Below are 13,968 nucleotides of genomic sequence, written 5' to 3' on the forward strand. Positions count from 1 at the left end.
GTCTTTTTGAGTGAGAAGTGATTCCAAAGAGTAACTGAAACACACAAAGCGGGCTTTTGGTGGGCTGGTCATACCCCGCCATGATAGGTGGCGGGGTACGCCTAACCCACCATAATCTATGGCGGGGTACACGCCAGCAGCCCTTGGTGCTGCATGCCACGTGGCAGCTGTACCCCGCCGCCATGCATGGCGAGATACAGTTCATTTGCTCCGCCATGCATGGTGGCGGGACCAAACGGACTAGTTTTAAAAATATTTTTAAAACCAGATCAAATTGTTTTAAATTTGGATTAAAAATAAAAAAAATCCCAGTAGGAAACAAGGCTTATAAATGGATGGACCTGCTTTATGTTTAACAGAATCTTCTATACATCCCATTCTCAAAAAAAAAAAAAAAAAACTGATACCCTGACCATATAGCATGGATAAATGGGCAATCATGTGTCTTAAAACTTTAGGATCCGATTGACCTTGGTACTTCTCAATGTGTAGCGACATTGACGCTATAGAAGAAAGTCAAAGTAACATGGGCTCTCGTGTTTGATGGTAAGATTTCTGGGGACAAAACAGAAAAATTCGAATTGCAAAGCATGGAATGATAAGAAGTTGCAAGTATATGTTAGGTTCAGCATTTGCCAATTATTTAAAAAGGGGCATAACAGTGCTACGAAGAACAGCACTTTGATTTACAAACAACATCAGAGCTCTTAAAGATATTGTTGACGAGCCTCTGCCTCTCCGTGGCCAACCTAGGATTCCAATACCTGCAGATATCATCAACTAAAGTTATTAGGACAGAAAACGAAAACAAATTTGGACAGATGAGTAACGCTTGCTTCAGAAAAAAAAATGAATATATTCTCTGATTTTTGAGAAATGGGCAGAATCAGCCATCAGACAATGGTTACTAGAGCATTGTATATTCAGATTAGAAATTATTCTCCATAATATAGTCTTCGATATTCAAGCAAAGTGTAATTAGTACTAATACAAGATAACAGTCCATACATGAAAAAAAATATATTTTTTTTGCTTTTATGATTTTGCAGCAGCAAACAATCTCAAATGGATTCAGACAAAATATGAGTGGTAAGAGTAAGAACATACACTGTTCCAAGATCAACTTGAAAACGAAGACCACTCTCAATGACCGTTGTGCGGAGCGAATCATTACGAATCATTACAAGCTAAGACTTCAAGTTGCACAGTTCAGTAATCATTTTGAATAGAATCAGTCTTATTGACGACAGTTTAGACTTTCGGCTTGTTTTTGTCCAGTACCACCTGCATATCAAACCGAAGTATTGGATGCAGGAAAAAGATTCTCAAACTAAGTTTGGGAGCCAACATACCAAGTATCAGATATTACCTGAGCAATAAGTTTCTTATAAGGTAGATGCTCATCCCATAAGTTCAAGTGCGCAATATACCCCACTGTTTCAAAGCCTGTTGGAATTATTACACCTTCATCAGGGAGTAGTGCCTCTAATACCTACACAATATAATCTAAGGGTCAAAATAGTTAAACAACATGAAATGTACAAAGTAAAAGGAATCATTTGAGATATGACGCTCAATAGAGACGTATTTCAGGATATGACACTCTACCCCACGCATCAGCGACCCAATGATGTCATATCCTGTAATGCTCCAAAAATGGAAGACGTACAGAAAACAAGGAATAATTTAGATATGACCTTCAATGGAGTGGTAATTCAGGATTTGATACTATGAGCTGCTGAGATGTTGGGGACGGGGAGAGTGCCATAACCTGAATTCCTGAAATATCCCAAAAAGCAAAATACCCAATGCATAAGCACCTTATTATAGCCCTCATGCTCCAGACAATAGACTAGTAAATGGTGTGGCATACTGGCAGCACCTTATTGAATTTTTGGCACTAATGTGGCAGCGTATTTAATGGACTATGAACTAGTAAACGGTGTGGCAAACTGGCAGCACCTTAATATAGCCCTCATGCTCCAGACAATAGACTTGCATCTCCTAACTTCTAGTACGTGATTTTCTAAATCAATCCATCACATCAAATTTTGGAAACAAAACAAATATTGCACACTTTATAGGTGTCACCTGTCAATGCATTAATAACAAATATATTTCAAATGCTGTGCTCTCTGGCTATGTCTTTGAAGCAAAGAGCTGACCGACTTTGTTTATGAGAAAACCAGGAACAGACAGCCAGATGTTGAGATAACTCAATCTAACCTGGAAGGACTGTTTTTTTTGTCTGATCCTGAATTTGCTAAGGCAGTGTTACCTGGACAAAATGCAAGTGTTAGACACCAACACAAATTAGATGTCTCAAGTCAAATTAATGATATGTAGTTTTCTTTGCATATTATTTTTCTCTAACACGCAGGAACCCTTTGCAAATTCTCATGTTTCATAATTAGAAATCCTTTACTCCGTAACTAAAGTAGAGGTCCTAACAGTGTCAACGCTTGTGACACATGTCAGATAAGACAGTGGTATTGCCAGGTCTAGGTAACACTGCATGCATGAACCAATTTTATAACCATACATCTGTTTGCCACTGGAGCAAGCATGACAGTTTTAGGTGAACCTTAGAAATTTATTAATTCATGGGATGCAATGCTTATCTGAAGCTGTTATTATAATTGTAAATGGAACAAAAACATCTCATTCCAGAAAGTCTCCACAAATTAGATTGTCATTAGATCTCTCTCAACATTGTTATTAGAATGTAAACGCATCTGATTGAATAATAAAAACTAGAGAAAACCATTTTCGAGCTTCTAATTAACCAAGCTGCATAAGTCACCATTGCAGAGCTCACTTGTCACCTCCTATGAGCACTCAAGTATATTATATAAAAACCATGTGCGTTACAACTAACAAAGGTTTAGATAAACAATGACATATATGATAATCAGGAGGCCTAAACCAAAAACCTACTAGAAAAAAGTAAGCAATTTGTGTAATCCTCAACAGAAAATTCATTTGCAGAACAACAAAATATTTATCAGCAAACCAAATTTGAAAGCAAATGGTGCTTAGGGATTCAAGTGTAAACAAGTATGAAGATACCTCATGTCATCATGCATCAGCCAGTAGTTGTAAAACAAGGTTAGCTGACAATGTACAAGCTCATAGGCAGATGATCCATTCTGGTGACTTTCATGGCCTAAAACAACCTGAAAAATAAGTAACTATAACCAGTAAAGAAATATCCACTACAACAAGATAAGATGCATATTAACTAAGTGAAAACAGATTATGAAAGTAAATGAATTACATAGTGTAAATAAATATGTTAGTAAATGAAACTTGAAATTGTTGCTGAATTTCTAGTTGATCATCAAAAGGATTGACAATCATGCTCCGCCAAAGTCTGGCATATAAGTAGGGTACCAAATTATATCAATATCATCCTTGATATGCACCACTTCCTAATAAAACCATAAAGTGAGAAACTACGAATAAGCTATGATGCTAAAGTGAAGCAGCTATGTCAAGTGCAGCAGAAATGAGCAGCACCTTGACGGCCTCTGGGAGCTCATCAACTCCCCTTCCGGCGTATTTCTCGTCCAGCAGCAGCAGCCGGCTGGGGCCAGTCCGCCGCCACGCGCGCCTCCCGAGGCCCTCTTCCCCGACCAACCCCTTCAAATCGTCATCGTCTTCGTCGCCCTCCCTTCCCTCCCCCACCACCTCCACCACATACACCTTGCCTTTGTCACGCCCACGCGTGGCCTCCTCGTCGCTCTCACCTCCCGCCTTCCTCTCCCTCCGCTTCCGCGCGGCGGGACGACTGGGCCGCGAGAGGCGGGCGAGGTTGGGGAAACGCACGAAGCCCCGGGCGTTGAACTCGCGGGCCAGCTTCTCCCGCCGCGCCACCGGGGACGGGGTGCCCAATTCCTCGGCGGAGAGGCGCGGGGGAGACGGCAGGGCGAGGAGGCCCTCCTGGTCGTTGGGGAGGCGGACGACGTTGCGGACGCGGGGCCAGTTGAGGAGGTGGCCCCGGAGGCGGCGCTCGAGTGGCGCGCATGCGGCGGCGGGGACGCGGAGCGCGGCGAGGTCGAAGGAGCGAGCGAAGGGGTCGTCCGGGTGGTCCGGCGGGGCGCGGCCGCGGCGGAGCGAGGGGCCGTGGAGGGGCGGCGGGGTCCGCGCGGGGGAGTAATCCGAGGAGGAGGAGGAGGAGCAGAGGGTTTTGAGGCTGAGGCGGGCGGGGACGGAGCGGCGGAGGCGGGGCAGGAGGAGGCATCGTGGATGGAGGCGGAAGTGGAGGAGCGGTGGTGCCATGGGTAAGGATGTCGGCGAAGCACGACGGAGGACGAGCGGCGACGGCAGCCAATCAGAGTGCAGCCATTACCACGGGGACAACTGATGCCGGCGCTCTCTCTCGCCAGCGGCGGGGAGGCCTGCATTACGGGATGTTCGTAGAAATGCTAGAAACTACTATATACAAATTAATTTTATACAAAAATATTTTTTTATCCAATCATATTCAGGCCCGCATATCTCAAAAAATAGCTTCATGAGCAACTTTCTACGTGAAGCTAAGCTATTTTGAAAAAAAAATATTTAGTAAAATAGCTTCACCAACTACTTCTTGCATAGATGAGAGAGAGGAATGAGAAAGAGAGCAGCGATAACTTTTTTTTAGCTTCATCTCAACTCATGTCTTTGTGAGAGAAGAAGAAAAACAACTTCACTCGTAAAGCTGTTTTACAAACAAGTGTTTGGCAAAAACAAAACAGCTCACAAACAGAGCATCCCCAACCGTTTTGCATAATTGGTTTGGCAAATGAGGGAGTTTGCCAAGTCTCAAAAAAATATAGCAAAGGTGAAAAGAGGCAATCTCCAATAGTTTGGCATTAATCACTTCGCGCCAATTTCCCAATGCCAAGTGTGAACAGGTTTGGCATATATGCAATCCTTGCTCTCTTTTTGCCAAGTTAACAAAATTGCAAAGTCTAAATGCCAAACCGTTGGATAAGTGTTTTTAAGACTTTTTTGCAAATACATGAATGCAAAGCTTATTTGCAAAACGGTTGGGGATGCTCTTATGAAGCTGTTATGAGCTGTACCAAATAGGCTCTTATTCTCTCTCCATTTTTAACCAATTATATCACTTTATATCTTTAATCTTGTATAGATATGGTTTCTAATTTAGATTTAATTTCTATACTTACATCTGGGATGAGTCATAGCTATTTTGGAGAAGTCAAAATTTTTGACTGTCTTGTTCGTTTAGCTGATAAGCCATGACAGAAAAAATTGTTAGCTGATTTGTTGTGAGAGAAAAACATTGCTGAATGCCTAGTAGATTCGGCTGATGAGCTCAAATGAACATCGACAATCCAAAACAATGGTGACTTTGTCGATCTTAAGATTCAGCCGTTCAATGTGTTTGTGTTTATAAGGGTGAGTATGCATGTGTTTGTGAGCGTTCAAGTTTATACCGGTGATTCTAAAAAGAAAAAGAAGAATAATGTATTTTCTAACCTAGATCTCCAAATCAAATTTTCATTGCTAGACAAATCATATTTCGATGGATATTCTTGAAATAATTTTTTAAGCTGGACAATTTCTTTGTGAGGCTGAACTAAGTGTTTTAGCTTCACAACAAAATTGTTCCACCTTTAAAAAAATTTAACATGGAAAAGCTATTTAAACAGTCAGGCCTTGTTTGGATGTAGTCAGATTCACGTCAATCCACATGTGTTGAGGTGTATTGAAATAAAACTTGACCTAAATTTCACCTCAATCCATACCAATACACATAGATTGAAGTCAATCCGACAACATCCAAACCTCAAGTAAGGCCTTGTTTACTTCCAAATTTTTTTGCAAAATAGGAAATAGTAGCACTTTCGTTTGTATTTGACAAATATTGTCTAATTATGGACTAACTAGGCTCAAAAGATTTGTCTCGTTAATTTCGACCAAACTGTGCAACTAGTTTTTATTTTCATCTATATTTAATACTTCATGCATACTTCTAAAGATTCGATGTGACGGTGAATCTGATAAATTTTACAAAATTTTTGGGAACTAAACAAGGCCCGATTCTTGTTAAAAAGATCTTTATCTTATTCTGCAGTAATAATTCTACATGTGGGCAGTGGGCTCGGTCGGTGGGCTGACACTGGCCTCACATCCCAACCCCCACTGACTAGCGGCGCGCGTCACCGCCGCTCCTCCGCCGCACACTTCCCCCACTCCGGCCGCTCCCATCCCATCTCGCCGTCGCCGTCTCCGTCTCCGTCTCCTCCCAAAATTTCACCACCGCCACAAAGCGAAGATCCCTTCCTCTCCCCTCCCCTCCCCTCCCTCCTCGGCTCGCTCCCGTACCCGCAGTCAGCAGCTCATCTGCCGCTGAGGAGAGAAGAAACCCACGAGCTCCCCACCGCGACCCAGCCCAGGCGGGCAAAGGCCACGGCCACTGCCCGTCGCGGTGCGGCTCCCCACCGCCTTCCAACCCCCCCCCCCCCCCCTACCCCCACGCGTGCGATGCTGCCGCTGAGTCTACCTCCCGCCGCGCGGTGAGTGAGATGGTGCGCTTCTTCCGCAGCGGCAACCTCGCTTCCAGGGTCTTCGACCGGCAGCTCCTCTCCCCGCGCCCCGGCGCCGCGGTACGCTTCCTCCTCCTCCTCCTCCTCCTCTGCTCACCTCCTGTCCTGTCGTGTGTGTGGTCGTGTCTTCTGTCCGGTCGACTGCAGTCGACCGGGAACGGCGGTGGATTAGGCCTGGAAAGGTTAGCTGCGGTTGCTAGTTCGTGTTTGCCCCAGGGCTGTGTGAGGATTAGCCTTTTGCTCTGCCGCCTCTGTGAGCCTGGTGCGGTGATGTTGTTGCACGACAGCAAGTTCCAGATGATAATAAAAATACCTGGCCAACTATTACTGTCTTTTTGCTTGCAAAGGACGCTGAAATGCTGGAAGATAAGCAAGCCAGATCATGCATTTCTGAATGCTATTGCTGGGATATGCTTCAACTGATGTCTACCTTGTCCTGCCAATCTCGAGGCTGTATATGACAAGTGTGCTGAAGCGACCGTGGGTTAGCGTGGATGATGCCTCTTTTAAGCTATGCTTAGCTCGGAATTATTCACATCATGCATTTGTACAACTATTATCAATTTGAGATCACCTCATCAATATACATGTACGGAAAATAAATGTAATACAGTGTCCAACTTGACACTGAAAGTCTGAAACAGTGTCCTAAATTGTCTGGCCTTTTGCGTCGAGTACTTCTGCTATTTATTTTTTTTCCTTTTTTAACCATGGAAACTGGAGGATATACTATGGTGGAAATTAGTAGTCAAAGTTGTGTTTTGGAGACCCTGTCGATGTCCAAAACATCACTCTTTTGAGATTCGAGGGATTAACTGAACAATTGGTCACTTAGTTTGAAACATTAAAAACATTAAAATTAAAAAAAAATTATTTAGGTAAGATGATGAGAAGTCAGACGGCAATAATCTCGATCGACATGATGTTTTTTACATATAGTTCTGTTATTTATGCAAATTCACACTCATTTCTGTATGGTTGGGAAATGCTTTTCGTGAAGCCATTTACTTTGGTGAAATGTTGTAATAATGCATAATTATTAACAAAAGGTGGTAGCATGCTCTTTAATGTTCAAATTAAAGTCCAATTGTTCTCTGACCAAGTAAAATCTAAGTTGCTTTTGGTTCTTTCCATACTGTTGGCAGGTTAACACTATTAGACAGTTCTACGAGAATTTGGTCCCAAGCTACACTATATATGACATAGATTGCCCAGATTATTCATTTCGCAAGTTCACTGATGATGGGCAATATCTTGTGGCTTTTAGCCGAAATCACCAAGATTTGATTGTATACCGTCCCATCTGGTTGACATATTCATGTAATGAAGACTGTGATTCTCATGATCTTCCAGCAAAGTCAAAGAAGTTTGATAGTTTCTTTAAGCAGCTCTACTCAATTCCACTTGCATCCAGCAATGAGTACATTTGCAAGGACTTTTTCCTGTACATAGAATGCAATCAATTTGGCTTATTTGCAACATCAACTGCACAAAGTAACGATTCAACTGCCACTGAGGGTGCAATACACGGGGTTCCATCAATTGAGAAAATAACTTTTTATCTTGTGAGGTACTATTTTTGTCTCATGAGGAATGCATTTGTTGGGGATCCAAGTTACAATATATTTTGTAACAATTGCTTTCATCGTCTGGGTGGATTAGGACATCTCTATTTGTGTTACCAGGCTAGAAGATGGCGTGATACTGGATGAAAAGGCTTTCTGCAATGATTTTATCAATCTGGCACATAGTATTGGCGCTTACTTGTATGAGGATCTGCTTTGTATTGTTTCTCTGCGGTACCAAACAGTACATATCCTACAGATCCGAGATTCAGGCAACCTTGTTGAGGTACGCAGAATTGGTGCGTTCTGCCGGGAAGATGATGAACTATTTCTTCATTCACATGCCCAGGTATCTGCAGATGTTATATTGCAACTTTGTTGGATTTTAAGTACTTTACATCATTTATTCTTATTTGGTACATGATTGTAATTTACTTTTGAACTGATCTATTCTTGTTAATATATCAATTAGGACATGTCTAAAGCGTTTTGCATGGTCAATTGGTTATCACTCATCAAACAACCACCAATCTATCAGACAGTATCATATATTGTCATAATACTGATGTATTTATAGATCTAAGTATACCACATTATTTCTCGAAAACAAGTATCCCACATTATCAGTATCTGTTACATGGATGAGAGCCATCTGTTAGTACCTGCCCTAGTCTGTCTATTTATTAACCAAATAGATGCCCTGGGATTGTCTGCTGGTAATGTTTTATTATGTTTGAAGTATTGCAAGACACTGACTTTGAATTTTATATTATATTAGAGATATTTGATAAAAAAAAACTAGAGCTGTTTTTTCTCCTATGCGTTATAAACTCCAATTCATTTGTTGTTGTCAGCCTCACTCATCATAAAGGACGAAGAGGATTCTGTACTTCTTGCAGTAACAGTGTGCTGAGATAATAGAAAACTAGAAATGTTTTGTGTTACTTCCTCCAGTCTCAAATATTAGTGCATCTAAGTTTTTCCTAGTCAAACATGGTAATATCATGACAAAGACATTATTTTAAATTGAATGAATTATATATTACAAAATTATTTTTCATAATCAATCTACTAGTGTTAATTTGTGTTCTCAATTTATATAATAAATTTTAGGTATTTGTGGTCAAACCGTCAAAGTTAAGTTTGACTAGGACTAGGAGTCTAGCCTCTAGGACAAGCCTAGATGGACATATATATTTATGATTAGAGGAAATAACTTTCATGTTACCCGATTAGAGGAAACAACTCCAAGCGCCTCTTTCTGAAGTGGATCTTTGTGTGACAAATGTAGTTGTTGCTAGACACGGAACAAGTTAATAACTCATTAGGAGATAACTGATTTTCAGGACAAAAGAAGCTGAAAAACTTCAATTTTGCAATCTGAGTTTTGATGGTTCTCAATAGCTCAGCAACTTTTAGTTCTAACTTCAAAAAGAAAAAAAAGGCCAAATTGTCTATATAGCACTCCCCGTGAAACATTTTGCAAACATACCACCCTCCTTGGCTGGATTAGGGCAGTGCTGTGATTAGATTAGGACAAACCTGATGATCTAGAGCCCACTCCCCTGCTACAGCACCAGAGAAGATGATTGTTGTGCTTTCTAGCTTCTCCTCTTGCATCTAGCATCTGCTGCTGCATCTAGCACTCACAACTCACTCTTCATTGGCCGGCAAGCTCAGTTACATGAACCTAGTGGGGTTCAGTTGCAGCCAAATCGGGCATGGTTTGGAGCTCGATTAAAGTCGGAGACAAGATGGAGATGAGTTCTGATGCAGGGAACGATCAGTGGAGGAGCACCTTGAGATTGGGGAAAGAAGAATGGCGGCGATGCACTGGATGGCAAGGGACCTGGTCTGGCCACCGGTGAGCTTAGGTGAGAGAGGGAGGAAAACCGTGAGCATCAGGGGAGATAATGGAGTTAATGATGGTAAGGATTCTATACTGATCATGGCTGTTCATGCAAGATCAGATGGTGCAGTGCTAGACAGAGTAAACTGAGGTGACAAAGTAGTGCTAAACTAGATCTGTGATAAAGGAGTGGTATGTTTGCAAACCAGCTTGAAAACAGTGCTATATGTACAATTTGGCCAGGAAAAAAATTATGTGACACTGTATGATATGACTCGTCATTGAAGAAAATAAATGACTGCATCTGTTCAGATGTGTCTATGTACTCGGAATATTTGATTGTTTATTTTCTGATCCTTAAATTACACATGATATATCTAAATGAGGGAAAAGAGATATGTATGATCTTTTTAATGGATTTGATGCATGCAGACTGGTTATGGGGGTTCTTTTCTTCCTGGCATCAAGCAACGGTTGCTGTCATATATATTTCGCAAGACTTGGAATGAGGTTCCAGATCAGACTTTGGTTAGCTATCTCATTTGAACAATTTGTTTCAATAAGTTCATTGTAAGGCATGGACATATAATCTGGGATTAAAATTATTATTTAAATAAATTAAGAATGCTATATATCCTATATAATTTATCCCCTAATTTATTATTCACAAAGGTTTCTACTTTACTTACGCATAGAGATTAATGCTTATTTTGGGATGGTGAAATGAAAATATTCTTTTTTTCTTATTCTTTCATTATTATAATACGATTTATATTAAAGTAATCTTCATTTTTTTTTGGCAGAGGGTCCAGCATCTGAAGAAGAAGTTCTATTTTCACTTCCAAGACTATGTTGATCTTATTATATGGAAGGTACCCATAAAATATTGTTTGCTGTATTTTGTTTTCACTTTGTTCTATCTTCCCCTTTTCTGGTTTGTTGAACAGTTTTTCAATTCTTACAGGCAATTACTGCAGTTCAGTAATTTTCAATAGCTACTTAGCTCTTAGTAATAGCATGTCATGGCCTGTGTTGTTTTCTAAACACATGATTCACTGTTAAAGATTATTTGCAAGAGGTTCCTACAATATGATATTTGAACAGGTACAGTTTTTGGATCGCCATCACCTATTTATCAAGTTTGGCAGTGTCGATGGAGGGGTAAGTCATTTTTTTCCGGCAAAATATTCAGGGCAAACCACATCTTCGGTGCAATCCATGAAAACCCAATTAAAATCATACTTAGAAGTTTTCAAAAAATTTTAAATTGTGCACACCAATAGTGCATCTATAGATGTGCATTGTCACAAAAATGGAGATTCAATCTCATTTTACAAAAATTCATATGAAAATAACAAATTTCATTTGCATATGCACTAAAGGACAAAATTCCTGGATTTTTGTCCTCTAGTGCATATGCAAATGAAATTTATTTTCATATGAATTTTTACAAAAAGAGTTTGAATCTCAATTTTTGTGACAATGCACATCTATAGATGCACTATTGGTGTGCATAATTTTAAATTTTTTGAAAACTTTTAAGTATGATTTTAATTGGGTTTTCATGGATTGCACCGAAGATGTGGTTTGCATTGAATATTTTGCCTTCTTTCCCGGCATCCTGCCAGTAGTGCATATCTGGATGTAATCTAACTGCAAATATGATTTGTATATCTCTAGGTTTCTCGAAGCACTGATCAAAATTTAGCATTCTTTGCTGTGTACAACATGGAGACTACAGATATTGTTTCACTTTATGAGGTACTTATTAGCAGGGAATCAGATATGCATTGCATAATATTTTTTTGTCATTCTGAGTCTATTATAAATTGTTGACAGAATTCATCAGAGGAGCTCTATTCTTTGTTTGAACAATTTTATGACCATTTTCATGCAAATCCACAAGATTCATCACATGGAAAATTTATCTCATCGCACTCCAATGATGTTCATGCTCTTGATCAACTTCGCACTATTAAAAATAAAGCAAGCAGCTCTTCACAGGTAAATATTGATAGAACAAGGAGTATGATACTTTTTTTCGAAGACCATTTTAGCTCTTTGTTTCACAAGATGTGAAATTGCAGATTTAATCTTCCATTGGAATCACGTCATATTTACCTGATAGTACTCAATTGGTGCTTGTGGGTGTTTATTTTTTTTATTGTTTTTTATTATTCATTTTGTTAGGCACTTAGTCTTATAGATATTTTGTGATTACTTATGTTTATATTTTTTATTACTTCTTATTATTCATTTTCTTAGGCACTTAGTGTTATAGATATTTTGTGATTACTTATCTTGTTCTGAAGGTGTTATGCTGGAGCTGCAGGTAAATAACTAAATGCTTCTTGTGTGTGTTATATTTGCAGTTTGTGAAGAAGATGATGGCATCATTACCATACACCTGCCAATCACAGAGTCCTTCACCATACTTTGACCTATCCCTTTTTAGGTATGATGAGAAGGTATGTTCGATGACTTGATGGAAACATAAACTATAAGCAATGTATAACACAGCTTGGGATTTTTATTGGTTCCCTACAGCCATGCTCAAAGTTAAAAACTGAAAATGTATATTATGTAGGCTTGTTTTTATTTGCTGTATTTGCAATCTGATCTTGGAGATTACATACACCTAGTGACTCCTGAATGCTCATTTGAAAACTTTTTCTGAACACTGTTGTTATAGTAGAGTTGAGTATTTGCTTTATGTTGACCTATGTGAATAGAAATAAGAAATTCGAAATAGAAATTTAGCATGAAGAGCTTGTAGGAAAATATAGCTTCACCATTCTATAAAAGGGTTGTTAGTCTGTCTAATTTTTTTGACATCAATATCTAGTCATATGTAAATGTATCTTGTATGTTACGACTCATCAGGGTAGCATTAAGTATACATTTAGTGCATGATTGTTTGTATGTGTGGTACTTCCTGGAAATATAGTAGCTATATATCCTGCTGTTTGAATTTTGCCAAACCAATGGGAGAGTTACCTTGTTACTTTGAATCATGTATTTCTTCAATGTCACACAAATCTCTAATCACTGCAGTACGAGGGGAGTAGGAACAAACATTGAAGAAACTGCACTACTTTACCCCGTTTTGTTGGTTTTAATGTAGTTTCATACTTTCATGAGACTGTTACTGATCTTCTTGGTTTGCCACAGAAATGGAAGTGTCTGATATTAATTTTCTTTCCCTGTTATGTGATCTGTGGTAATGTTTCGTTCCATTCTCTCTCTTTTTTTTCCAGCTGATTTCTGCAATTGATCGGCATAGGCATTGCACAGAGCATCCAATAAAATTTATATCGGTGAGGCAACCAAATGTTGTTAAATTTAAGATCAAGCCAGGTAAATCCTTTGGTCTTTGGTATGGTCATGTGCTGAGATTCTAGAGCTAGTTTGTGTGGCAAGCATAAACCTGTACCATGTCAAATAATTCATGGAGCAACATCACAGTAGTACAGTCATGAATCCCATACCCCATACCTAGCTGTAGGTTAACTCACCTTTGTGACAAAATTTGGGGAATATATCACCAGTTTTAGGCACTGCAAGTAAGAAAGTATAAAATTTATTTTGGCATGTAACTTTGTTTTAGTATTTCTTTTAAGTAACATAATTACATCTTTTTCTTCTATTCTGTAGGTTCAGATTCTGGTGCTTCTGACAGCAGAGCGAAAAGAATCTCATCCTTCTTATTTCACCCATTTTTCCCGCTTGCACTTTCGATTCAACAGACTTACATGCAGCCAACTGTTGTCAATATTCACTTCAGGAGATAGAAAAAATATAGCTGTCACCTTAATTGTATCTCTATCACTAATATTAAGCTTGCAGCAGTGCTCGCTGAAAATTTTGGTCATCTGTAGTAGGATGTTTAGCTGATAGATGTTACAAATCGGGGTAACAAGAGAGGTCTGTTGTTTGGGAAAATGAAAATCTAGTTTGGTTCCCCTTCCAAACAATTACGTGAATAACTTGAAAACAA

At 39.6% G+C, this 13,968-nt stretch overlaps 2 protein-coding genes across 9 annotated transcripts; one reads left to right on the forward strand and one right to left on the reverse strand.

Annotated features, from left to right (window-relative positions):
- Positions 461-4,405, reverse strand: LOC8069667 (tRNA (guanine(37)-N1)-methyltransferase 1). 6 transcript variants are annotated; one of them, XM_021464468.1, is made up of 7 exons: positions 3,520-4,405; positions 3,070-3,176; positions 1,772-1,779; positions 1,609-1,640; positions 1,370-1,492; positions 1,108-1,284; positions 461-764 (listed from the first exon to the last, which is right to left on the reverse strand). In XM_021464468.1, exons 1-6 carry the CDS (start codon positions 4,279-4,281, stop codon positions 1,252-1,254), a joined length of 1,065 nt encoding a protein of 354 aa, XP_021320143.1. In that variant the 5' UTR covers positions 4,282-4,405; the 3' UTR covers positions 461-764; positions 1,108-1,251. The 6 variants fall into 6 exon arrangements, with proteins under 6 accessions (XP_021320143.1, XP_021320145.1, XP_021320146.1 ...); XM_021464471.1 differs by lacking the exons at positions 461-764; positions 1,609-1,640 and adding an exon at positions 2,227-2,278 and having other exon boundaries at positions 1,266-1,284; positions 1,698-1,779; XM_021464473.1 differs by lacking the exons at positions 461-764; positions 1,108-1,284 and adding an exon at positions 2,227-2,278 and having other exon boundaries at positions 1,408-1,492.
- LOC8080887 (light-mediated development protein DET1) lies at positions 6,178-13,968 on the forward strand. Of its 3 annotated transcripts, none has more exons than XM_002443890.2 (11): positions 6,178-6,617; positions 7,703-8,127; positions 8,243-8,471; positions 10,404-10,499; positions 10,775-10,843; positions 11,076-11,132; positions 11,652-11,732; positions 11,811-11,975; positions 12,344-12,439; positions 13,229-13,328; positions 13,626-13,968. In XM_002443890.2, exons 1-11 carry the CDS (start codon positions 6,537-6,539, stop codon positions 13,760-13,762), a joined length of 1,536 nt encoding a protein of 511 aa, XP_002443935.1. In that variant the 5' UTR covers positions 6,178-6,536; the 3' UTR covers positions 13,763-13,968. The 3 variants fall into 3 exon arrangements, with proteins under 3 accessions (XP_002443935.1, XP_021320833.1, XP_021320834.1); XM_021465158.1 differs by having other exon boundaries at positions 6,466-6,617; positions 10,404-10,481; XM_021465159.1 differs by lacking the exon at positions 13,626-13,968 and having other exon boundaries at positions 6,466-6,617; positions 12,344-12,426.

Source organism: Sorghum bicolor, chromosome 7 (assembly GCF_000003195.3).
Source record: "Sorghum bicolor cultivar BTx623 chromosome 7, Sorghum_bicolor_NCBIv3, whole genome shotgun sequence".
Taxonomy (NCBI): Eukaryota; Viridiplantae; Streptophyta; class Magnoliopsida; order Poales; family Poaceae; genus Sorghum; species Sorghum bicolor.

Bases quoted from the DNA above. Each gene is read 5' to 3' on its own strand.
- LOC8080887 (XM_002443890.2), top strand. From the start codon at position 6,537: ATGGTGCGCTTCTTCCGCAGCGGCAACCTCGCTTCCAGGGTCTTCGAC. The intron at 10,500-10,774 runs GTTAGCTATCTC...TTTTTTTGGCAG, and splicing joins AGGTTCCAGATCAGACTTTG to AGGGTCCAGCATCTGAAGAA. The intron at 12,440-13,228 runs GTATGTTCGATG...TTTTTTTTCCAG, and splicing joins TTTTTAGGTATGATGAGAAG to CTGATTTCTGCAATTGATCG.
- LOC8069667 (XM_021464468.1), bottom strand. From the start codon at position 4,281: ATGGCACCACCGCTCCTCCACTTCCGCCTCCATCCACGATGCCTCCTC. The intron at 1,493-1,608 runs GTAGAGTGTCAT...TATATTGTGTAG, and splicing joins TTGGGTCGCTGATGCGTGGG to GTATTAGAGGCACTACTCCC. The intron at 1,285-1,369 runs GTAATATCTGAT...TTTGATATGCAG, and splicing joins ATAAGAAACTTATTGCTCAG to GTGGTACTGGACAAAAACAA.